The sequence below is a fragment of the Geotrypetes seraphini genome, chromosome 5 (assembly GCF_902459505.1).
Source record: "Geotrypetes seraphini chromosome 5, aGeoSer1.1, whole genome shotgun sequence".
In the NCBI taxonomy this organism is placed as follows: Eukaryota; Metazoa; Chordata; class Amphibia; order Gymnophiona; family Dermophiidae; genus Geotrypetes; species Geotrypetes seraphini.
Genome location: NC_047088.1, coordinates 206,846,402 through 206,873,036, shown reverse-complemented (window position 1 = coordinate 206,873,036; position 26,635 = coordinate 206,846,402). Strand labels below are relative to the sequence as shown.

General features: G+C 43.2%; 1 protein-coding gene across 1 annotated transcript in view; it reads right to left on the bottom strand.

The window, feature by feature from the left end:
* Positions 1–26,635, bottom strand: part of LOC117360618 (sodium channel protein type 2 subunit alpha-like) — a 349,967-nt gene that overhangs the window by 70,540 nt on the left and 252,792 nt on the right. The window contains exons 21-22 of the mRNA XM_033944654.1: positions 12,691–12,813; positions 2,222–2,503 (exon numbers count right to left, since the gene is read on the bottom strand). Coding sequence (XP_033800545.1) covers positions 2,222–2,503; positions 12,691–12,813 — 405 coding nt within the window. The remainder of the gene's footprint in view (positions 1–2,221; positions 2,504–12,690; positions 12,814–26,635) is intronic.

The following is a 26,635-nucleotide window of genomic DNA, read 5'->3' as shown; positions in this document are numbered from 1 at the left end:
CCATCCCAGCCATCGAAGCCCTCCCCAGCCCATCCTCAACCAAAAGGCCATATACGGACACAGACCGTGGAAGTCTGCCCTGGCCTTAGTTCTTCAATATTTACCATTATTTTCTGATTCAAGATCCTCTGTGTTCATCACACACTTTTTTGAACTCTGTCACTGTTTTCCTCTCCACCACCTCTCTCGGGAGCACATTCCAGGCATTCACCACCCTTACATTACTCTTGAGTTTACCATCCCTCAACCTCAAATTATGTCTTCTGGTTTTACCATTCTCCTTTCTCTGGAAAAGATTTTGTTCTACGTTAATACCTTTCAAGTATTTGAATGTCTGAATTATATCGCCCCGTCCCTCCTTTCCTCTAGGGCAGTGTTTCTCAAACTTTCTAAAGCCAAGGCACACTAAAGGAAGTGCGCGGACGTCACCGTGATGACAACATGTGTATGCATGACATCATCACATCGACATCCACGCATGCGCAGAGGCCCTCCAGACAGGCCCTGAAATGCCAGTAGGGCGTGCCAGCAGGGAAGTCTAACAAATATCAACTGAGTACACCAACCACAGACTTCCCGGCTGAAGGACAGTGTCTTAGGCCCGATGCATGTGCTGGCCCTGCGGACCGGCAGGAAATTTTTGCTGGCCAATCAGGCCTTAGATTTAGCGGGGATGGGCCGGGAAGGGGCGTGCCATCTCATTTCCACGAGGCAGACCCGTCGGCTGGACGGCAGCAAGACCCGTCCAGCTGACCAACATTGAAAGGTTAGTTGGGGGAGGGAGATTAGTTGGGGCGGGGGGGGGGTCGTTGGGCTTTCCGGCAGGAGGAGTTGGGCATCCTCCTGTCGGCGATTATGAGTTTGGGGGGGAGGGGGTTCCGGGGTTCCGACAGGAGGAGTTGGGCATCCTCCTGTCGGCGATTACGAGTTTGGGGGGGAGGGGGTTCCGGGGTTCCGACAGGAGGAGTTGGGCATCCTCCTGTCGGCGATTATGAGTTTGGGGGGGGAGGGGGTTTCGGGGTTCCGACAGGAGGAGTTGGACATCCTCCTGTCGGCGATTACGAGTTTGGGGGGGAGGGGGGTCCGGGGTTCCGACAGGAGGAGTTGGGCATCCTCCTGTCGGCGATTACGAATTTGGGGGGGAGGGGGCTCGGGGTTCCGACAGGAGGAGTTAGGCATTCTCCTGTCAGTGATGGGACAGGCGGCCGCAACAACCGTGGCCGCTATACATATTGCAGCAGGGAGATCCCTTGCTGCCATAAGTATAGCGGCCGCGTCTAATTTAACCCGATTCTCTAAAGACGCCGGTTACAGAATCGGCGTTTAGTATAGGACGCCTCTCCCGGGCGGCCTGCCTGGGGAGCATTTTTTTAAAAAAAACGTGCATCCCGATTGGCTGATTAGACAGCTGTAGGACGTCTACAGCTGCCTAAAATCGGGACGCACTTTTGGAGAATCAGGGCCTCAGTGTTTACTGTACCATGTCTACTATGCATGCTTGGTCTTACCATTTTTGCCATGTCATGTTTCACTATGTCAGCCATGCTTGTAAAACTATGCCTGCCATGCTATGTTCTGCCATTCTACACTCACCATACCATGTTTTGTCATTTTATGTATCACAATAATTGTTAACTATGTTTGACATCTCTATCAGACAATGGTTGCCTTGCAATTTTACACCATATGATGTCCGAGAGTGGTGCAGAGATTATAACTATAGACTCAGCACCCTGTGATTGTGGGTTCAGGCCTACATTGTCCCCTGTGACCCTGATCAGGCCATCTGGTACCCCATTGCCCAGGTATATTAGATAGATTGTGAGCCCATTAGGACAAATAGGGAAAAATGCTTGAGTACCTGAATAAATTAATGCAAACCATTCTCAGCTTCCCTGGGAAAATGGTATAGAAAATTGAATAAATAAATATGCTGAACATTCTGTTTCAGTGGGAAGTACTCTGTACTTCTTGGTCAAAATTCAGGGGGAAGGAGTGGAAACAGAGCAGTAAAAAGGGGGAAGAAGAGAAACAGTGGGAGGTAAAACATTAAGGTACAGTATATAAGTCTGGTTTTCAAATGGTTAAGGAATGATTATACATATGATGGTCAATTATACCAGCTTTAATTCATTTAATACAAAAATAAAACTGACAAATGCACTATTAATTAATAAGAACACACACACATACACACATATATATATGATAATCAACTTACTATTTGAAGAAGAGAAAGATAGCCAGTTCCCACATTATCAAAGTTTACTTTCACATTCTTCCATCGGGCACTTTGATTTTGATTTATCAGCATAAAGCATTCACTTTCGTTATTCACTACAGTCTCTGGGAACATCTCACCAGTGGTAGTATTAACACAGTGATAAAATTTGCCAGCAAACAGATTCACTCCCATTATGCTGAAAATGAGCCAGAATATAAGGCAGACCAGAAGCACGTTTATGATGGATGGAATTGCTCCTACAAGGGCATTCACAACTACCTAGTTAAAAAAATTAAAAAATAATACATGTAAGAATATACATTTAAGCTGAGGATTAGGACAATCTTTTATTAAGCCAGTTTATTCATAAATTCAAAACTATGTTCATTTCTACAAAGTAAAATGCATTGTTTTTGGAGCTATTTGTCATAAAATAATAACTGATGTCTAGATGGTAAAAAAAATAAAAATAAAGACCTGGTAGAGGTAAGATGATGTCATACAGTTTGTGTTCTCTAAAATAAAAAAGAGATAAATATTAAACATAGCAAAAATGACAAATAATGCAGGAGATACAAACTTAAATAATAGTGATATAAAAACTGACTAAAAAATAGATAGTAGTTGGTAAGCTTATGGATGAAAAGCAGTGTATGATAAAGAGATTGATCCAAAAATTGTATATTTACAACTGAATGTTTCACAATCCCTCTACTCATGTACAGTTATGCTTACAATTACATATGAAACAATACTGACAGAAACAAACTTACTTACCCCCACCTTTTGTCTGGGGGTAGGCTCTATTGCAAGCAGAAGTGTGGTTATAGCACTGAAAGCCCTCTGGTTTTTTCAAACATGTGCCTGGACTTGCCTGTGGCCTCACTGTTTGAGCTAAGTGTAACATTGAATTCTCTCATATTTGTAGCTGGCTAATACTTTACTGCTGGTTTTGGATTTTTTTATGATTCTGTTGCTGTGAATTTCTGTACTTTCTCAATTAAAAAAATAAATATGTTTCTTAATTTGAACTTGTGCACACAGCTTAGACTAACTTTTCAAAACTGTTAAATCTGTTTACTGCCAGACTTGGTGGAAACTAGATATTTATCAGTGGCCCTTCTAATAACTTTCTTTCTTTCTTTCTTTAAAGTATTTGTGCTAGCCTTAAAGTATTTGTGCTAGTCTCCTCTTACCTTCTGTCTACAGGCAGGCTCTATTGCAGAGTTATAGAAAAGTGTTTTAATAGAAAATAACATTGCAGATAGGTTTCATAGCTAACACAGATCTCTGGTTACTCCCTCCCACCCCTCATCCCACCCATCCTGTGCTTACACTACCTATATACCAAATTCTTATCTGCTTGGCTAGCTGCTAAAGTAAGGCCATATTGTCCCACCCACCCCTGGGTTTGCTACTGATAAGTATTCTTTACTATTGGGTTGTCTATATATCAGTCAGTTCCCATACCAACCAATCAATCAATCAGGATAACTTTTATTCAGTGCAATCATTGTGGTGCTTTAGTTCCAAGGCACACTATCGGTAGACTTAGGGCTTGCCCCATCTGTCTTCAGCTTTCAAGTATTAAGGAAGAGCTCTGTAATCTTAAGCAGGAATTGGATGCAATCAAAGCAGCTTCCATCACTCCACAGCACACCTAACATCTAATATAGGGGTAGGAATTCTCAATCCTTGAGGGCCACATCCCAGTCGGGTTTTCAGGATTTCTCCAATGAATATGTATGAGATCTATATGCGTACAATGGCGGTACTGCATACAAATAGATCTCATGCATATTCATTGGGGAAAACTTGTTCCTGATCTATGAGCTTGCACTCACATTATGTTAGCCATGGAGCTGGCATTAAATATGGGTGTCTAAATGCGGCAGGGATGTGCATAACTAGCAGTATTCTGTAAGTTACGTGCCTAAGTGGGAGCCCCAACAATGCTTCATCCATTCTCTGCCCCTGTGTATGCCCTCTTGCAAATATACACTATGTAAGTTAAAGGGGTATTTGCAGAATTAAGCTTAGGCAAAATATTGCCATTTACATTCTTACGTGCATAAGACAACACATAGGTGTTATTATTTTGCACCTTTATGTAACTCATGTGCAAATGTTAGTGCCTAGTTAATAGAATTAAACTTCAACTGCAAAGTAATAATGCACATGCAGTTAGCTAACATTTTGAGATGGCATTAATGTGTTTAAGGCGCAGTCTCTGTCCATAAATTATATTTTTCACATTAGCGGTTTAAGGTGGCACTTGCTACATTTGGCTGCACCAGCTGTTAGCATGCAGTAATTTCTATTAAAGACATCTAATGCAGTTTAGCAATTATGTATTGATTTAAGAGAAGGATAGTGTAGTTGGAGCGTCTTTGCAGAAACAGGCAAAAGTCTGACATGAGGCAATGTGGGGGAAGATAGAAGTTTTGGGGGAGATAGATTATGGTCAGATGGCTGTGTTGAAGGGCGGTATATCAGATAACGAAATAAATGTGGGAGGAAGGGGGGCTGGGTCAGGCCAGGCTAAAGTTTTATCAGCCAGCAGGCATAAAGGTAACTGGGGGCTTTAAAATTCAATTCCATCTCCTCAAGCTCCCCCCCTATTTTTTTTATTTCCTAGCTCACTCATTTAACACTCCACCTCCCCACAACATATGTTGAAAAAGGCTTGTTGCCAACAAAACCAAATCGCTGCTTGTTCGCAACTGTTTTTTGTTTCCCCTTTTTCAGTTAAAGGAAGCCTTTATCTATTTATTTAAAACACTTATATCCCGCATATCTCAAATATCTATGCAGGTTACAATACACACACAAATGCATTAATAGACTAACAACATAACATAACATCATTCTCTAATCAAGCAATAAAATCATTAAAAGAACCTACATTTCAATATTTAAAACAACAAAATTCTGAGTGCGCCAACTACAAATTCCTCTCGTCATATTTGACCAAAAGCTTCCTGAAAAAAATAAGCCTTCAAAGACTTAAGAAAAGATAAAAACACTGAAAATCTGACAAAGATTATCAGGTAGTGCATTCCACATTTGTGGGCCTACTACACTAAAGACCCTAGAATGAATTGTGACTTTAATAATGAACTGCAATAAAGGCATTTCCAAGAAATGCTGTGACTCAGACAGTAGTGTACAGGAAGGTACATATGGTGCAATTAAATTTAGCTAAAGATTCTCATCAGTACAGACTTACTATCTTGTTTGCTTTCAGAGAAAGCAGCATTGCTTACTTGTTGTTACAGGTGCTAAAGAAAGACAGCAGAACTCATTAAGTTCTTACGATATCCTTCCACTTCTCCTAAGAGTTGAGACTGGAGCCGGCGAGCTTACTAACAAGCTATAAAAGGTTAGTGGGATGGAGGGGCTATAGTAGACCATGGCAGGCAGCAGCATTAGCAAGGCAGTTAAGAACATAAGAACATAAGAAGTTGCCTCCGCTGAGTCAGACCAGAGGTCCATCCTGCCCAGCGGTCCGCTCCCGCGGCGGCCCATCAGGCCTAATTGCCTGAACAGTGTCCATGACTAATTTTGTAACTGCCTCTAATCCTCTAATTCTATCCCTATTACCTACCTCTACTCCTATCTGTACCCCTCAATCCCTTTATCCTCCAGGTACCTGTCCAGACCCTCTTTGAAGCCCTGTAGTGTGCTTCTGCTTATCACATCCTCCGGTAGCGCGTTCCATGTATCCACCACCCTCTGAGTGAAAAAGAACTTCCTGGCGTTTGTTCTAAACCTTTCCCCTTTCAGTTTCTCCGAGTGCCCCCTTGTGCTTGTGGTTCCCCATAATTTGAAAAATCTGTCCATGTCCACTCTTTCTATGCCCTTCATGATCTTGAAGGTTTCTATCATGTCTCCTCTAAGTCTCCACTTTTCCAGGGAGAAAAGCCCCAACTTCTTCAGTCTGTCAGTATATGAGAGGTCTTCCATCCCTTTATTAGCTTAGTTGCTCTTCTCTGGACTCTCTCAAGTACCGCCATGTCCTTCTTGAGGTACGGCGACCAGTACTGGACACAGTACTCCAGGTGCGGGCGCACCATTGCACGATACAGTGGCAGGATTACTTCCTTCGTCTTGGTCGTGATACCCTTCTTAATGATGCCCAACATTCTGTTCGCCTTCCTTGAGGCTGTGGCGCACTGTGCTGACGCCTTCAATGATGTGTCTACCATCACTCCCAGGTCTCTTTCAAGGTTACTCACCCCTAGCGGTGATCTCCCCATTTTGTAAGTGAACATCGGGTTCTTTTTCCCTACATGCATGACCTTGCATTTTCCTATGTTGAAGCTCATTTGCCACTTTTCGGCCCACTCTTCCAGCGTTGTCAGATCTTTTTGGAGGTCTTCGCAGTCCTCCATGGTTTTGACCCTGCTGTATAATTTAGTGTCATCCGCAAATTTAATAACCTCACATTTTGTTCCCGCCTCCAGGTCGTTGATAAATATATTGAACAGGAGCGGTCCCAGCACCGACCCCTACGGAACTCTGCTCGTGACCCATTGCCAGTGTGCCAGTTCTCTTGGAATGGGCAGCGCCTGCAAGGCAGTTCTCTGGGGGTGGGTGGTGGCAGCAAGGCAGTTCTCTTGGGGTGGGCGACGGTGGCAAGGTAGCTCTCTGGAGGTGGGCAGTGGCGGCAATGGCAGAGAGAAAGCAGTAATACAACATTCCTCCAATTCGTCTTAGCCTGACTTCACTTCCTGTGCAGTGCATAGGAAGTGCTGTCAGTTAAGACTCATTAATCAAATAAAAATGTTTGTCATCGTTAAACAATTAACACATTGCTTTATTAACACTTTAATTGTTCAGTCCTACTTAGTAGTTAATATATCAGGGTTGAGGCAGGTCACTGTTCTTCGTAAGCAAAGATCTCCAACTAGTTACAAAGTCATTCCTAGCCCCAGAAATGGAAACCTAATTTAGATTTTTAATGAAATCCTTTTCAGTTTGGTTTGTAGTTTAACATGCGCTAGAAAAATTCAACTTGCTATGAAAAGGGAAACAGGGTTGATTGATTTATAGCTGTATAACCAAAGGTTTGTCCAATTTATTTGAATATTTGTAAAATCACTGTGCACTAGTGCTACCCAATTCAGGAAAAAAATTTTTGATTCGATTCAGCCTATTGAATCGATTTTTCGATTCGATTTTCCTGCCCAATTGGGAGTTTTTTAAAAAACATCCTGGTGGGTTTATTTTATAACCTTTTCACCCCTTTTATAGCCTCTTCACCCCCTTTGCCTTCTCCTAACCACACTGGCGCTGTGGTGTAAACAAACAAAAAAGACTTGTCCTCTCTCTATTAAATCCTAGCTCACATTTGCGGTCTAACACCAGCTCTGGCAGGATACACGTTTCAAATCTGATATATTGTAATCACAATACAGAAAATAAAATGAGTTTTTTCTACCTTTTGTTGTCTGGTCATTATTCAAATCTTGTTGGTCCCAGGCTCTGGTTGTCTTCTGATAACTTGCTTGCCAGGGTCTCCTTCTTTCTTCTTTCTCCATGCTAACCATCCATCTGCCATCTCTGTCCTCCCCTTCCGTTTCCCTTCCCTCCCCCGGAGGTCTGGCATCTTTCTTTTTTTTCGTCTCCATCCACAGATCCACCTTTTCTCAACTACCTTTTCATCCAGCATCTCTCCCTCCTTCCCCACCACCCCAGGGTCCACCATCTCTCCCTTCCTCTTCCCAACTACCCTTCTATCCAGTATCTCTATCCCCCTCCATACCATCCCTTGTGTCCAACTTCTCTCCATTTCTGTTCCTTCCCTCCCTAAAACCCATTGCCCATCATCTCTCTCCCTCTCCTCTATTTTTAGACCCATTATTTCTTCCCCCCAAAGTCCGGCATATGCACGTCTCTTTGAACCCCCCCCTTTCCCTCCCTCCCTCCGTGTACTTCTACATTAGGGTCCATTCCCCTGAAGGTCTGGCTCCCCGAAGGTCTGTCCCCCCCTGAAGGCCTGCACTCCACCCCTGAAGGCCTACACCCCACCCCTGAAGGCCTGCCTGTGCAACCCCCCCAAAGGACTGCACCCCCTCCCGGTAGGCCTGCGTGTTCCACCAGAAGGCCTGTACAACCAACCTCCCCCTCCCTGGGGAAGGCCTGCGTGTTCCCCCTGGCCTCCCGGCATCAATTTACCTAATTTCATCAGCCTGCATAAGATTGCTAATGCTAGCGATCTTTGCAAGCTGCAAAGACAGCTCAGAAGACCCGAAGGCAGCTTGCAAAGATCTCTAGCACTAGCGATCTTATTCAGGCTGATGAAATTAGGTAAATTGATGCCGGGAGGCCAAGGGGGAAGCAGGACAGAAGCATTTCCTGACTGACACTCCCATTCGCCCTTTAAAGTAGGAGCAGCAGCGGCCGGCCAGCAAGAGGTAGCACTGCTGATCCTGCTTTAGGGGGCAAGGGGGGATGGTCAGTCGCCGAATCGGGAGGCTGATTTTTTTTGGTTTTGAATCGATTCGAACCAATTCACCAGTGATTGCTTTCCCTCTGCGACCAGTAAATGATTTCAGTTGGGAGCCAGGCTGGCACGAGCAGCAGGCTGGAGAAGTTGTTCGTGTTGATGAAGATTTAAAGAGGTACTGGGTGGGGGAGGGTTGGGAGGGAGGGCATGAGCGTGGCGTAGGGGGGCAGAGATATGCCAGCGCACCTACCAAGATGGCATCTGGGGTGGTCTGCCCCCCCTCCCCTCTACTACACTACTGGTATTACCCAACCCTAACTACCTTGTCTTACATTAACTCTTACAAAGGCAAAAGGGCAGTCAAAGATGGCGGCAGCAGGGTGACGGCGTCTCTGATTGAGCACGGTGGAGATTTGCAAAGTTTTACCTCTTTTTTTTCTCCGACATGCCAAATTCTAAATGTAAGGGAAGTGTCCATTCTGATTCTTAATTGGCAAGAACGTCTTCTCCAGTGCAACATTCCATCTCAGAGTTTGCTGCTGCTTCTTCGGCAAGAGGAGATGCCGAAGAATTAGACTTCGAAACATCTTTTTCACCTCTGGATGCTGTTCTGCCACTGTGCACTGCTCCTAATGTGGCTGAGCTGGGGGGACCCCTGTGGAGCTGTTCTCATGGGGGAAGCCTCGATTCTTGCGGATGCCACAAGAGGTTTGAGGGAATAGAGAGAGCTGGGAGCTGGAATAGAAGTTTGTTCCTAGCTGCCGAAATCGCCGGTGGAGATGTTGGAAAGCTTTTGAGAGGCTCTTCAGAAGCTAAACGCTACAGTCACCAAGTCTTCACAGGATATTTCCCTGTTTTTGAGTACACTGGATGCTTTGGGTAAAAAGTTGGAAGGTACAAAGGAATTTTCAGATGAACTGAAATAAGTTAAGGATAGCATGGAAAGCCTTCAAGACTTGACATCTGGGATTGTAAAGGATAAAAATTTACTTACTAGAAAGATAGAACAGCTTGAAAATTGATAATTGTAGATTGAATATGCGCCTCTTGAATTTTCCTAAATCTCTGGCAAACACTCCTTTGGAATTATTTAAAAAGTACTTAATTGAATTTTTGAGATTTTCCTCAGAAAATATACTGCTAATAAATAAAATATATTATTTGCCAGTAAAGAAAGAAACAGGAGTTAACCCAGAGATGGAGCAAATGAATATAAGTGGAAAAGAAAATCTTAATGTTATGGATTTGCTTGAAACTAGTTTATTGGAAACATCTGAATGAGTTATTTTACTGGTATAATTTGTATTTGAGCAAGATGTTAATGCCATATTTAAATTGTACTTTCATAATTCACAAGTATTATTATATAAGAAAAGAGTTTGGATGTTTCCCGATTTGACTCAACAAACAGAGGAACGAAGGAAGTTATTTCTAGCATTGAGAACTGAAGCAATGACATTAGGTGCTCCAATTCTTTTCGCTTATCTATGCAAGTGTTTGATTAAATATCTTGGCATAAAATATATACAGTGGTACCTTGGATTACGAGCATAATCCGTTCCAGGAGCATGCTCGTAATCCAAAATGCTCGTTTATCAAAGCAAAGATCCCCATAGACAATAGTGGCAACAGCAACGATTGGTTCCAGAACCCGGGGTATGTACCTGTCGGGGCCGGGTGCTGCAGCACCGTCTCCTCTGTCCGCCTCCTCCGTCTGTCATGAAGAACAACCCCACAGTGCTGTTTCGGGGGAAATGCCTTTAATGTGCCAGCCACCGGAGAACCCGCAGTGTTGCTTCAGAGGGATGCCGCCTCCATCCGCCAGCAAGCCTCCACGTCGGATGCCCCCTGTATGCTGTAGAGCCCCCACCCGAGCCCACCCAGCTGAGCGCTGCCCCACCCGCATGCCACGCACAATGCCGATGATTGACGCTGTGCGCGTCACACACAACACGCATGGGGGGATGACACCAGGCCACGCAGGCCCAGACATAGGTCCTCCAACCTGCGGAAGGCACCCGACATGGAAGGCTGGCCGGAAGACGGAAAAGGAATCCCCCGAAGCGGCGCTTCCTGGACTTTATGTGCTCGTTTATCGGGGCAGTGCTTGGTTTGCAAGTCAAAAGTTTGCTGAGTGTTTTGCTCGTCTTGCAAAACACTCGCAAACCGAGATTCCACTGTATTCTATTTACTGGAGCAGTTTAGAGCTTTTTTAGATTTGAAGAAATTGGTGCCTGGAATGGATTACCGTATTTTCACGCATATAACGCGCGCGTTATACATGATTTTACAAACCGATTATAACCTGGCTGGCCCAGAACATCCTCTCTGACGTCAGAATTGACATCGGAAAGAAGACTTCCTGTCGGCTTTAGCAGTAGTGGCAGGGCGGTAAGAGAAGGGGAAAGGAAGGAGGGAGACTTTTTTTTTTTGCGGGGCAGGGAGGGAAGGTGGCAGGCAGGCAGGCAAGCAGGCTGGCTTTGGCCAGGGAGGGAGGAAGAGAGGTAGACAGGCAGGCAGGCTGGCTTCGGGGGTGGGGATGGGACAAAGTGTGGAAGGCAGTGAGAGGGACATGGGAAGGATGCACTGGGGGCACTAAAGACATGGGAAGGATGCACTGGGGGCACTAAAGACAGGAAGGGGCACTAAGGACATGGGAAGGAGGCACTGGGGGCACTAAAGACAGGAAGGGGCACTAAGGACAAGGGAAAAAGGCACTGGGGGCACTAAAGACATGGGAATGAGGCACTGGGGGCACTAAAGACAAGAAGGGGCACTAAAGACATGGGAAGGAGGCACTGGGGGCACTAAGGGCATAGGAAGGAAGGAGGGAGGGAATAGAAAGGACAATTGTTGGGCCTGAGTGCAGAAAGAAAGAAATGAAAGAAAGGATACACAGAAAGAAGGAAACGCAACCAGAGACTCATGAAATCAGTAGACAGCAAGGGTAGGAAAAATGATTTTATTTTCAATTTAGTGATCAAAACGTGTCAGTTTTGAGAATTTATATCTGCTGTTTATATTTTGCACTATATTTGTCTATTTTTCTATAGTTACTGAGGTGATCAAGCTCGCGGAGATGGGGCGGAAACGGGGTTTTAAAATATTAGTCCTAGTAGTTTGCCGGTCCACAAAATAATTCTTTTATTTATGCCGGTCCACGGGTGCAAAAAGGTTGAAAAACACTGATCTACAGCACACCTAGTTTAGCTCTCCAAATCATGAAGGGAAAAGACAGAGGACTCCTTTTACTAAGGTGCACTAGCGTTTTTAGCGCACGCACAAAATTACCGCGTGCTAAACTGCACGGTATGCTTCTAGAATAATGCCAGCTCAATGCTGGCGTTAAGGTCTAGCGCGCGCTATTCCGCGTGTTAAGACCCTGCTCACCTTAGTAAAAGGAGCCCTTAGTAGATAAAGGCAGGTTGTTCACCCTCTCCAAGATAGGGAGAACGAGAGGACACTTTCTAAAGTTAAAAGGGGGATAGATTCCGTACAAACGTAAGGAAGTTCTTCTTCACCCAGAGAGTGGTAGAAAACTGGAATGCTCTTCTGGAGGTTGTTATAGGGGAAAACACCCTAAAGTTAGACAAGTTCATGCTAAACCAGAAGGTAAGCAAGTAAGGCTAGACTCAGTTAGGGCACTGGTCTTTGACCTAAGGGCCACCGCGGGAGCGGACTGCTGGGCACGATGGACCACTGGTCTGACCCAGCAGCGGCAATTCTTATGTTCTCAAAGCATTTTATTCGCTTAGACTGGTATGTATAATCCACCTGTCTTAACTGATCATAAGCTCCAAAGAGTGGGAACTCTTATATGTTTCTATAAAGTGTTGCATATACCTTGTAGTGAAATACAAATAACAACACTGTGTAAAGGTAACCTACAAAATATCTATTAATTATGGGAAAAAGTAAATTGTTTATTTCTGTATGAATTCATCATTCTTTCAAGCTTATTTTGCATGCACAATTTCTATTTATACATTACTTCATAATTATGTATCTTTCTTACCCTCATCCCTTCAAATCGTGACAGGGCTCGTAGAGGTCTTAATGCTCTTAGTGTCCTAAGGGATTTAATTGCACCTAGTTCTGAGTAGTTCAAGGCATTAGCAATTAAGCTTATCAAAGAGACCTACACAAAAACAAAACAAACAAAAAAATGTTTTGTTCTGATAAGTCTTCCACACAGATGAATGCATGATGTATTAAAGGCTTTTGAAAACTATTTCTTCTTGAAGCACTACTATGATCAAGGAAAGAATGTGAAAGAAAAACAAAAAGGAAACGAGTTGTATCAGAAATACCAATGGATTAAATCCTGTTGGTATGGGAAACATCCACTGTTTTGCTCTCTTCAAAATGATGTGGACAGGCATTTTTGAAAGAACATCCAAATCAGAATTGGGACATCCTGCTCATTGATCCTCAAAAACTGTCCTTCTCACAGCAATTTTTGAGTGGGAGGCATCTATCCTGAACAACCATTTCACAAACTGAAATGTTTAAATTATAAATGGGGGAAAATAAGGCATAGGGACATCTGTCTAGCAGCTATCTTATTAAAATGGACATACAGATGTCATTGCTCAACAAAGGAGTAGTTTAGTGTAACTGCAGTGTTTATTATTATTATTAGGATTTTATATACCGCCTATCAAGGTTATCTAAGCAGTTTTACAATCAGGTACTCAAGCATTTTCCCTATCTGTCCCGGAGGGCTCACAATCTATCTAATGTACAGTGTGGATGGTAAACCAAGGGATACAATTTCTAATCCCACTATACCTTAATAAAAATGTTTTTGGCAAATATGATCATTCCAGGAATAGAAAACTACCTACTGTATCTGAATGTATACCTCAACAGCCTTCAGGCTTGCAGGTGTCTTATATCTTTAGGTACAGTAAGAATTTTTCTGTTCTTGGAGGGTGCCCCAGGAAAAAGTGAAGTTACAAACATGTAGTAGGTATTTGCTAAGGACAGCAGGGCTAGTATTCTCACATTTGGATGGTGTCCCTGGTGGAGCCTCAATGTGGACAATACTCAGTGTACCTGTCACTTTAAGAAGTCTTTAATAGGCCCACACCATCAATGCATGAGTGCCTTCCTGCCTGCTGGAGTCATGCAGATGATGTCACTCAGATGTTAATACTTAGCCTACTGTCCTTGGAGAACTTTATCTTTCACTTGGAGAAATTTGTCCTTCACTTTATCCTCTCAACATTCAGGCTGTAAGGGATGGGGTACATCTGAGCGCTGTACAATTAGGATTGGTATAGTTTCCAGATAAAGAATCAGATCTGTGTCAATCAGTAAGGGACTATGAGGGTCATAGTTCCCTGATCTCTCAGTTTTAGCAAAGCTCTCACTATTGGAGGTGCAGAATCCTCTTACCCTTGTGAATCACTCATTTACTCTTTCCTATAATACAAGGACCAGGAAACAAGCAATGAAGCTATTAAGTGGTAAATGTAAAGCCAATCAGAGAAAATATTTCTTATCTCAATGTGTAATTGAACTCTGGAATTCATTGCCAGAGTATGTGGTAAAAGCAATTAGTCTAGCAGGGTTTAAAGAAGGTTTGGTCAATTTCCTAAGAGAAAAGTCCATAAGCATTATTAAGATGGACTTAAACAAATCCACTGCTTATTCCTGGGATAAGCAGCATAAAATCTGTTTTACTCTTTGAGATCTTACCAGGAACTTGGACCTGCAACTACTGGAAACAGAATACTGGAATTGATGGGCCTTTGGTCTGTCCTAGTATGGCAATGCATATATTCTCAGGTAAAGTATTTGTTTGATGCAAAAATAGCACAGTTATTTATCGCAACAAGTGTTATCCAGGGACAGCAGGCAGATATTCTCACATGTGGGCGACATCTTCCATGGAACCCGGTACAGACAGCTTTAAAAGTGCACCGCCATTTTAAGAACTTAAGAAAGTTCACGAACTACCTGCACTGTGCATGCGCGAGTGCCTTCCTGACCGATGCAGGTTTGCAGCTCCTCAGTTCCATAAGCAAGCTAAGAAGCCAACCAGGGGAAGTGGGTGGGTTGTGAGAATATCTGCCTGCTGTCCCTGGATAACACCTGTAATTGGTAATGGTAGCTGGTCGCTATGCTAGGGAAGTGAATACACTTATGCAATTGTTGCGGCACAAACCCCTATTCAGAGGAAGATCAGAAACGCATTGGTGGGGACTAGTGCAACATCAGCATAAAGCTAAGTTAAATTATATTAGCATCAAACAATGAAATAAGATAAGCAAATTCAAAATGAAATGAAATGGAGAATTCAGTATTTAATATGAAATCAAGATGAAAGCATATTTAATACAAGCAAAAAAAAAAATATAAAAGTAATCTATATCACACAATTAGGCAGAATCAGTGAAGAGTGCTGTCACGCTGTTCCTATTTGGACAGGGTGGCATTCTGAGAATCCCCATTGTGATATAAACCATATCGGCATGATAGCTTGAAGCCGGAAGCCTGAAGTCATAATGCCATTATACAGAACCATGGTGAGACCTCACTTGGAATACTGTGTGCAATTCTGGAGGCCACACTACCGAAAAGATGTGCTGAGAGTAGAGTCAGTGCAACAGATGGCCACCAGGATCTATCGTACGATGAAAGGCTGAAAAATTTGCGGCTGTACTCACTCGAGGAACGTAGGGAGAGAGGAGACATGATCGAGACGTTTAAGTATATTACCAGCCGTATCGAGATGGAAGAAGAGATTCTCTTTCTCAAAGGACCCTCAGCCACAAGAGGGCATCCGCTCAAACTGAGGGGCGGGAAATTTCATGGCGACACCAGGAAATATTTCTTCACCAAGAGAGTGGTTGATCCTTGGAACGAGCTCCCGGTGCAGGTGATCAAGGCAAACAGCGTGCAAGAATTTAAGAGCAAATGGGATGCCCATATGGGATCCCTTAGAGGTTAAGCCAAGGGAACCTGTCACCAGGAGTGGGATCCCTAGGATAGTAGACTTGGGGGTGGGTCAGTAGAGTGGGCAGACCTGATGGGCTATGGCCCTTATCTGCCATCATCTTCTATGTTTCTATGTATGTCAGGTTATCCCAGGACAAACCGGCAGCATATTTTCACATGTGGAACTCCTTAGCTTACTAGAATGGGATGGAGGAAGTTTGGGCCATTAAGAAAATTAATTTTACAATACTGCTTGGCTGAAGTGACCCTCCCATCTGGAATTAAATTCCAGACAGTAATGCGATGTGAATGTATGAACTGAGGACCAAATAGCAGCTGTACAGATTTCATCAATAGGAGTTGAGCGTAGGAAAGCAAGTTAAGCTGCCATATCTTGGACTTTGTGGGCTGTGAAGCAACTCCCAGTTGCAGCCAAGCCTAAGCATAAGAGAAAATGATACAAACCGCTAACTATAGAGATATAGTTCTCTTGGAAACAGGATGTCCCAACTTATTAGGATCAAAAGAGATGAAAAGTTGAGGAGATGCGCTATGTGGCTGAATTTCTGTAAGTAGGAAGCCCAGGCACATCTGAGTCGAGAGTATGAAGAGCCGTTTCTCCAGAATGAGAAAGAGGCTTAGGAAAGAATACTGGAAGCATGATAGATCGATTTATTTATTTAAAATCTTTATTTATTTTCAAACTTCAATAGTGCAATACAAATGGTAAATCAGAAAAACTGCACAAAACACACTATTCACTGTACAATTATTACATTAAACAATTATTTTCTCCCATGCTCATATTCATTCTTAATATAATAATACATATGATGTGGTTACAAATTATAGTACTGAGATGAACTCGAATCGAAGTGGTCTTGAGGCCTAAATTGGAGAAATGTAGAAGAAATGCAATACTACAGATATACAGGTGGCTATAGCATCATGATGATGAAAAGTACACCAAGTGGAAAACCGTGTCCATTTCTGCTGGTAACTCTGCTGCACAGACGGTTTTCAGGATGCTTCTAAGATCAGCCTGACAGGATGATAAAGATGAAACCCAGTCCATGTCAACCCGAAAGGTACCAAGCTGTCAGGTGTAAAGATGCAGAAGAGATCTGTAACTCTGGGTTAGAAGAGATGGAAAAGTCTGAAGAGGCATTAAGAACATAAGAAGTTGCCCCCACTGAGTCAGACCAGAGGTCCATCTTGCTCAGCGGTCCGCTCCCGCGGTGGCCCATCAGGCCTAATGCCTGAACAGTGATCCCTGATTAATTTTATAACTTACCTCTAATCCCATCCCTATAATCTACTTCTACTCTTATCTGTACCCCTCAATCCCTTTGTCTTCCAAGTACCTATCCAAAGCTTCTTTGAACCCCTGTAGCGTGCTCCTGTTTATCACATCCTCCGGTAGCGCGTTCCATGTATCCACCACCCTCTGTGTGAAAAAGAACTTCCTAGCGTTTGTTCTAAACTTCTCCCCTTTCAATTTCTCTGAATGCCCCCTTGTACTTGTTGATCCCCTTAATTTGAAAAATCTGTCCCTGTCTATTTTTTCTATGCCCTTCATGATCTTGAAGGTTTCTATCATGTCTCCTCTAAGTCTCCGCTTTTCCAGGGAGAAAAGCCCTAGCCTTTTCAGTCTGTCAGTATATGAGAGGTCCTCCATACCCTTTATTAGCTTAGTTGCTCTTCTTTGAACTCTCTCAAGTACCTCCATGTCCTTCTTGAGGTACGGCGACCAGAATTGAACACAGCACTCCAGGTGCGGGCGCACCATAGCACGATACAGTGGCAGGATGACTTCCTTCTTTCTGGTCGTGATACCCTTCTTAATGATACCCAACATTTTGTTTGCTTTCCTTGAGGCTGTTGCACACTGCGCCGACGCCTTCAATGTTGTGTCTACCATCACTCCCAGGTCTCTTTCAAGGTCACTCACCCCTAGCGCTGATCCCCCCATTTTGTAAGTGAACATCAGGGGTTTTTCCCCTATATGTACGATTTTGCACTTCCCTATGTTGAAACTCATTTGCCATTTTTTGGCCCATTCTTCCAGTGTTGTCAGATCTTTTTGGAGATCTTCGCAGTCCTCCATGTTATTTACCTTTGGTTATTTACCATTGGTTTCTTAATACTGAGATGAGGTAGAAGGGAGAACCAAGGATGCCTAGGCCATCAGGGTCATGGTGGCCAATTCCTGCTTGAGCTTGACAAGCATCTCGAAGATGAGAGGGATTGGAGGAAATGCATAAAGAAGCTTGAGTGTCCAATCCCGAAAACACATCAGGTTCCAGGCGTTGGGGAGAATACCTCCTGGAGCAAAATTGAGACAACTTGTGATTGTGGGGGGACACAAACAGGTCTATCTGATCGTCCACTCATGTGGCTGGAGAAAACCGCTGAACCCGTCTGCAAGAGAATGCTGCTTTTCTTGAATGCATACTGCATTCAAAAATATACGTAATGTGAGCAATCGCACAGTTATTTATTTAAAATTATTTATAACCTTCCTATCCACAAATCTAAGCGGGGAACAAAAATCACATACAAAGTAACAATAAATAGTACATACAATTACAATACAGCAAAACAAAAACAGCAAAAGACAAAAGAAGAAAACCCACCAAACCCACCGTCGCTCAAGCTGTCACCGAACTCACACCAAAAGAGTGTTCAAACAACACAGTTTTCACTCCTTTCCTAAATTGCCAAAATGTGGAAGATTGGTGCAAAAACAAAGGTAGGGCGTTCCACAACACCTTGCCCTGCACAGAGAACATGGAATTGCAGTTCTCAGAAAGCTTCACAACCGTTAATGACGGAACTTCCAAACTTAAACTATTGGAAGATCGTAGTTCATGCAAAGGGCAATGCCGATGCAACAGAGAGCAAACACTAGATGGACAATTATGCTGAAGCATCTTAAACATCACACACAAAACCTTAAATTCGACCTGCATGCCTATCAGCAGTCAATGGAGCTCATGAAGTATTGGGGTGATGTGATCGAATTCCAAGACTTCTGGGCCTCTTGACAAAAGAAGGAAAGAACCTGAACCTCCTTGCTTGTTTATGTAATAAGAACACATGAATTGCCACTGCTGGGTCAGACCAGTGGTCCATCAAGCCCAGCAGTCCGCTCATGCGGTGGCCCTTAGGTCAAAGACCAGTGCCCTACTAGAGTCTAGCTTTACCTGCGTACGTTCTGGTTCAGCAGGAACTTGTCTAACTTTGTCTTGAATCCCTGGAGGGTGTTTTCCCCTATAACTGCCTCCGGAACAGCGTTCCAGTTTTCCACCACTCTCTGGGTGAAGAAAAGAGAGTGGTTGATCATTGGAACAAGCTTCCAGTGCAGGTGATCGAGGCAGACAGCATGCCAGACTAAGAATAAATGGGATACCCATGTGGGATCCCTACGAGGGTCAAGATAAGGAAATTGGGTCATTAGGGCATAGACAAGGGGTGGGTAAGCAGAGTGGGCAGACTTGATGGGCTGTAGCCCTTTTCTACCGTCATCTTCTATGTTTCTATGAACTTCCTTACGTTTGTACGGAATGTATCCCCTTTTAACTTTAGAGAGTGCCCTCTCGTTTCCCTAACTTGGAGAGGGTTAACAACCTGTCTTTATCTACTAAGTCTATTCCCTTCATTATCTTGAATGTTTCGATCAAGGGAGAAGAGGCCCAGTTTCTCTAATCTCTCACTGTACGACAACTCCTCAACCCCTTAACCATTTTGATTGTTCTTCTCTGAACCCTTTCGAGTAGTACTGTGTCCTTCATCAACTACGGCGACCAGTGCTGGATGCAGTATTACAGGTGTGGGGGGGGGGGGGGTACCATGGCCCGGTACAGCGGCATGATAACCTTCTCCGATCTGTTCGTGATCCCCTTCTTAATCATTCCTAGCATTCTGTTCACCCTTTTCGCTGCCACCGCCACACATTTCAAGGACGGCTTCATCGACTTGTCGACCAGTACATCCAAGTCTCTTTCCTGGGGGGGTCTCACCAAATACCGGACATCCTGTATATGTGTATAAGATTTTTGTTACTGACATGCATCACCTTACACTTATCCATGTTAAACCTCATTTGCCATGTCGCGACCCATTTCTCGAGTGTGTTTTATGTCACATTGCAGGTCTTTGCAATCCTTATGTGTGTTCACTACTCTGAATAACTTCGTATCGTTTGCAAATTTTATCACCTGCTCGTCGTACCAATTTCCAGGTCATTTATAAATATGTTGAAGTGCACAGGTCCAAGCACTGAATCCTGTGGCACTCCACTCGTGACGCTTTTCCAGTCCGAATATTGTCCATTTACCCCCCACTCTCTGTTTTCTATCTGCCAACCAGTTTTTAATCCACGTGAGTATTTCACCCTTGATTCCATGGCTCGCAATTTTTTGAAGTAGTCGTTCATGTGGGACCTTGTCAAACGCCTTCTGAAAATCCAGATATACAATGTCGACCGGGTCACCCTTATCTGTCTGCCTATTAACTCCCTTGAAGAAGTGCAGCAAGTTCATCAAGCAAGATCTTCCTTTGCTGAAGCCGTGGGGATTAGGAGGATGTAGGTAGTCACAATGTGTTGAAATGTTTCGATAGTATCGTAGATCGCTCTGAGTTCCGAAAGATTTAGATAAACAAAAACTGGTTCTAGAAGATCAGCAACTTTGATTGCGAAGACCGTCCATATAAACCCTGCAAGTGCAGGAGGACAAGTACGTGATTAGAACCTTCTGATGTGGAGGTGTGTGGAACAAAAAAACCCTGAAAAGGAAAGAAGAGCTCATCCACCACTGCAGAGATTGTCAAAGTGTAATGTGTTTAGACAATGGGTCTAAGCTTGAGACCACTGACATGCAAGAGTTTATTGAGATGAAGTCTCGTAAACGGAGTAACATGCACCGTGGAAGCCATGTGACCGAGGAGTACTATCAGATGTCTGACCAAGATTGATGGAAGATAAGTCTGATTGCAAAGCTGAATCAAATTTTGTTGTCTTTGTAGAGGGAGAAATGTTCTGAAATAAATGGTTTGTAGCACAGCTTCCGATAAATTGCAAATTTTGAGATGAGTGAAGTAGGGATTTAGAAAAAAGATTTTGAATCCCAACTGATGAAAAAGAGAATTGTAGATCCAAGATGGCTGCAGACCCTCTCAGCTGAGCAACACGCCGTAGTTCTAACAACGTTTGAGTCGGTGCTCTGGATACCTGCCTTCCCTTCAATACTGAAATGAAGAGGACGCAGTACCGCTGGAGCCTCGCAGCAGTCCGGAGTGACAGCGTTCGGCAACATTGAGGAGCTTCTTCGGCGCATGCAGGAGACACCCCGAGTGTCGGTAGACCCGCTGGAGATGCACCGGAGAGGCGGAACGGATGCGATCTCCTTGGGTTTGGAGACAACGCTAAGCCCCGATGCTAGAGCACTTCCCCCTCCTCCTCAGATTACCAGCTCCCCACGAAAGAAGGTGCTTCTGGAGCATGGGCAGTATTCTCCCTTGGAGGCCACAGAGAGCAGAAAGGGGAGAATGGAGACAAACTCCCGTTTGCAGGAGAGTTTGGAGGAGACAGAGTCCAACAGCTGTAGGAGTAAACTGGAACCTGAGCAGTGCTGTCCAAGAGGGGATGCCAACTGATGAGATTTCTCATTATACAAGTGTTTCATATACAACTGAAAAACCCAGAGAGGTAACCCTGGATTCCCTTTGGGATCTTGTGGCAGACTTGGCAAAGTCAGTTAAACCTCACCTGAAACAGTTGGAAGAAAGATTTAAAGTCCAAGAGACTATAGTGGAAAACATCAAAGTTGAATTTGATGATACAAAAAGTTATTTAGAAAATATCCACCAAGAATTGAAAGTATCTAAACAGACTAGAGAAACACTAATTAAGGACAATATCAATTTGAGAAGGAAGCTGGAATTCTTAGAAAATACTTCCCGAAATAATAATCTCAGATTGATTAATTTTCCAAGGGTTGCAACAATATCTCCAAGAGATATAGTGAAACGCTATATGATGGAAATTTTAGAAATTTCTGAAGACAAGAAGGGGACCAGCAACCACTTGATGTTACAGCAATATTGGAACTTTCTGACATAGAAATGGCTAACCCGGCGACGCTTTTGATTACAGTAGCCATAGCACCAGATAAAAACTGGTTGCTCAGGCTTTTCTTTAAAAATAGACAATAACAATTTATGGGACTTAAAATATTGATTTTTCCAGATCTGGCTCGAGATACGCAAAAAAGGAGACACAAATTTCTTCTTTTAAAACCAGGAGTTATAGCTTTGGGGGTGACCTTTTTTCTCTGACACCCTTGTAAATGTGTGATACAATACTGTATGAAAAAATATGTTTTCTTTGATCCAAGCCAGCTGACAACATTCTTGTCTACAGCGCCTCAGACTTAAGGGGAATTATGAGGGCTATATTGATTATTTGTTATCCTGTCTCAGTCTAAAGGGCCTGTTTTTTTCTTCACCCAGCAATTTAGTTTGCTAAATTTCTTTTAATTTTTCACTATGTATACCTTGGATCCTAATTGTGGACTTGAGCTGAAGTTAAGCTATATTGATTTTCTTCTTTATTGATGTTTGAGATGTTAGAATGAATACTTTATTGGCTTATCTTTATCTTTCTGTACAAGTGGATGCTTGATTTGTAATTTGAAAATGATAAATTAAATTTAAAAAAAGAGAATTGTAGACTAAGTCACTGCGAAAACTCACAGCGATTGGATCAATGATGAGCCAATCATCCAGACAGGGAAAACCTGGAGACCCTGCTTCTGTAATGCCGCTGCCACTACAACCAGGCACTTGATGCATACTCTGGAAGAGGATGCAAGGCGAAAAGGCAGGTCTCTATATTGATATTGGCGCTGCACTATCTGAAAACTGAGTAATTTCCAGAAGATCAGATGCATTGAAATATGAGAAGAAACTTCTTTTCAGAGCTAGGGAGCATAACCAGTCATTGTGATCCAAGAGGGAATATAAAGTTAACAGAGGCAACATATAAAACTTTTCCTCCCCAGTGGAAATTTGTTCAGGCCCCTGCGGTCTAAAATTGGCCGTAGACCTCTCTTCCCTTTTGGGATGAGGAAATACCAAAGTAAAAAACCATGGTTTTTCTGCAGAGGTGAAATTTTTCTTTGACGAGAAGAAGAGATACCATCTCTCGAGAAGAAGAGATGACTTGAAAAAAGACTCTCTTGGAGGATAATCTGGGGGCATAGTCATTAAGTGAAGAGAAAGTCATTGACAAAATTTTTTTTTTTTAAAAATAGTAGCCTCCTCCTCCTCCCCTATAGCCACTCCCAAACCTCCGAGCTTTTGGAATCAGAAGAAGATGGAGTAAAAGTGGTGTGGTGAATTTTCATTAAGGAACAAGTGTAGGGAAAAAGATTTAAAGTAAATGGATGTCTTCTAGATGGTACTGTATAAACACTGATGAAACAGTGGAAGACATGTTGCAATTAAAAAAAACCTGGTTGATCCTGCTTCAAGGATAAAACAGTGGAAAGTTTTAAGATGGTGGGAATCTAACTTACAGAATCTACACCCCTGTTAGATCCCGCCATTTCACATATAATTGAATCGAAACAAAAGGAAAGAGCCACCTTACAGGCTCTATGCCCCATGGTGGAATCTTGAAACAGTCACAACTCATTTGATGCATGTCAAGTTGCTGCTGAATACCATGTGGAGGAACCCAACTTTACAGACTCTACACCCATGTTAGATTCCTCCTTAGACCATGGATAAGCAGATCCAGCCTGACACATTCTAGGTAGGTAAAAGGATTGAGAGATATGATGAAATTCCTGTAGATGTTGAGAAGGAAGTTATTCATCAAAAGAAGGCAATTTCCGAAAAAGATGCTTTACATGTAACACAGAAACATCCACCTTCACAAATATTACCTCTACAGAATTCCTTCGCTCCACTAGTGCACTGCGATACTCAAGAAAACAGAAGGGAGGTGGGACTGGAACCAATGAAGGTAACTCAAGAGAGCGCACACCCTAAGCACAAATAAAAAGGCCAAAAACAGGAAACTATTACTGTTGGGGGATTCCATCATCAGAGGCATTAACCTTGGAACACAAGTCGAGGAGACCAAAATAGTGAAATGTCTTCCAGGATCCTCAGCTACCAGGAGTTCCAGGCAAATACAGGAAGAAACTAAGGATTTTAACACTGATGTTGTCATCCATCTGAGAACAAATGACCTGGCCAACAACTCCACACTTGCAGCACAGAAAGCTTTTCGGGAGCTTGGTGAGGGCGTGAAACCTTTTGTAAACACTTTAGCTTTTTCTGAAATACTGCCTGCATATGGAAAGGGGGAGCAAAGAGTGAAAAACACAGAGGACTTTAATAGATGGCTCAAAGCCTGGTGTCATCAAGAAGGCTTCAGGTACAAAGGAGGATGGGGAAATACATGGAAGGACAAGAAGCTATATTGCACTGATGGGCTACATATTACTACAGCAGGAAAAAGAAACCTTGCAGAGAAATTTAGACAATATTTTTCTAGGCATTTAAACTAGAAGGTGGGGGTGGTGTATGTACGAAGGACAATTATAGAGACCACCCCCGGCAAAAGAAAAGATGTGATAGTAGTAAAGACTGCAACATAAGCAATATCAGCAACTCATTTCTTAGTATTGCAACAGAAAGTGAAACGAAACAAAAATCCATACGAAAAAGGAGATTATCGCTGAAAAATACCTGGAAAACAATGACCACAAATGCTCGTAGTCTAAGCAACAAAGTTCATGATCTGCAAGCCCTGATGTTAGAGGCAGATCTAGATATTGTCGCTATCACAGAGACATGGTTCAGTGAATCACATGGATGGGATGCAAACATACCAGAATATAATCTTTTTAGGAAGGACAGAGATGGTCAAAAAGGTGGAGGAGTAGCTCTCTATGTAAAGATCAATATCCAAGCGACCGAAATGTAAGGGACCTGGGGAGAGGAAGAAGCGATATGGATTGCTCTGAAAAGAGAAGATGGAACTTCTATCTATATGGGTGTAGTCTACAGACCTCCGACTCAATCGCAGCAAATTGATAAGGATCTGATTGTGGATATCCAAAAGTTTGGAAGGAAAGAGGAGGTTCTGCTGTTGGGAGATTTCAACCTGCCGGATGCAGACTGGAATGTTACGTCTGCAGAATCGGAAAGAAGTAGGGAGATTGTGGATGCCTTTCAAGAGGCTCTGCTCAGACAAATGGTGACGGAACCCACAAGGGAAAAAGCGATATTGGATCTGGTCCTCACAAATGGGGAGAGTATCTCTAATGTTCGAGTGGGTGCTCACCTGGGAAGTAACGATCATCAAATGGTTTGGTTTGATATATCGGCTAAAGTGGAGAGCGGCCGCACGATACTTAAAGTCCTAGATTTCAAACGTACGGACTATAATGCTATGGGAGAGTACCTAAAGAAAGAGCTGTTAGGATGGGAGGACATAAGAGAAGTGGAAAGACAGTGGTCTAAGCTGAAAGGAGCGATAAAAATGGCTACGGACCTTTATGTGAAGAAAATCAATAAAAACAAGAGAAAAAGGAAGCCGATATGGTTCTCCAACCTAGTAGCTGAGAAAATAAAGGTGAAAGAGTTGGCATTCGTGAAATATAAAAAAAACCAAGAAGAGGAGAGCAGAAAGGACTACAGGGTGAAACTGAAAGAAGCCAAGAGAGAGATACGTCTGGCGAAAGCACAGATGGAAGAACAAATGGCTAAAAATGTAAAAAAGGAAGACAAAAATTTTTTCAGATATATTAGTGAAAGGAGGAAGATGAAAAATGGAATTGCTAGGCTAAAAGATGCTGGGAACCAATATGTGGAAAGTGATGAGGAAAAAGCGAATGTGCTAAACAAATACTTCTGTTCTGTGTTCACAGAAGAAAATCCTGGAGAAGGACCAAGATTGTCTAGCAAAGTTACACGAGAAAATGGAGTAGATTCTGCGCCGTTCACAGAGGAGGGTGTTTATGAGCAACTTGAAAAACTGAAGGTGGACAAAGCAATGGGACCAGACGGGATCCATCCCAGGATACTAAAGGAGCTCAGAGAGGTTCTGGCGAGTCCTATTAAAGACTTGTTCAACAAATCTCTGGAGACGGGAGTGATTCCTGGGGATTGGAGGAGAGCGGATGTGGTCCCTATTCATAAAAGTGGTCACAGGGATGAAGCAGGAAACTACAGGCCGGTGAGCCTCACTTCAGTTGTTGGAAAAATAATGGAAGTTTTGCTGAAAGAAAGGATAGTGTACTTCCTTGAATCTAATGGGTTACAGGATCCGAGGCAACATGGCTTTACAAAAGGTAAATCGTGCCAAACGAACCTGATTGAATTTTTTGATTGGGTGACCAGAGAGCTGGATCGAGGACATATGCTAGATGTAATTTACTTGGATTTCAGCAAAGCCTTTGATACAGTTCCTCATAGGAGGCTGTTGAACAAACTTGAAGGGCTGAAGTTAGGACCCAAAGTGGTGAACTGGGTCAGAAACTGGCTGTCGGATAGACGCCAGAGGGTGGTGGTTGATGGAAGTCACTCGAAGGAAGGAAAGGTGAGTAGTGGAGTCCCTCAGGGATCAGTGCTGGGGCCAATCCTGTTCAATATGTTTGTGAGTGACATTGCTGAAGGGATAGAAGGAAAAGTGTGCCTTTTTGCAGATGATACCAAGATTTGTAACAGAGTAGACACCGAAGAGGGAGTAGAAAAGATGAAAAAGGATCTGCAAAAGTTAGAGGAATGGTCTAATGCCTGGCAACTAAAATTCAATGCAAAGAAATGCAGAGTAATGCATTTGGGGATTAATAATAGGAAGGAACTGTATATGCTGGGAGGAGAGAAGCTGATATGCACGGACGGGGAGAGGGACCTTGGGGTGATAGTGTCCGAAGATCTAAAGGTGAAAAAACAGTGTGACAAGGCAGTGGCTGCTGCCAGAAGGATGCTGGGCT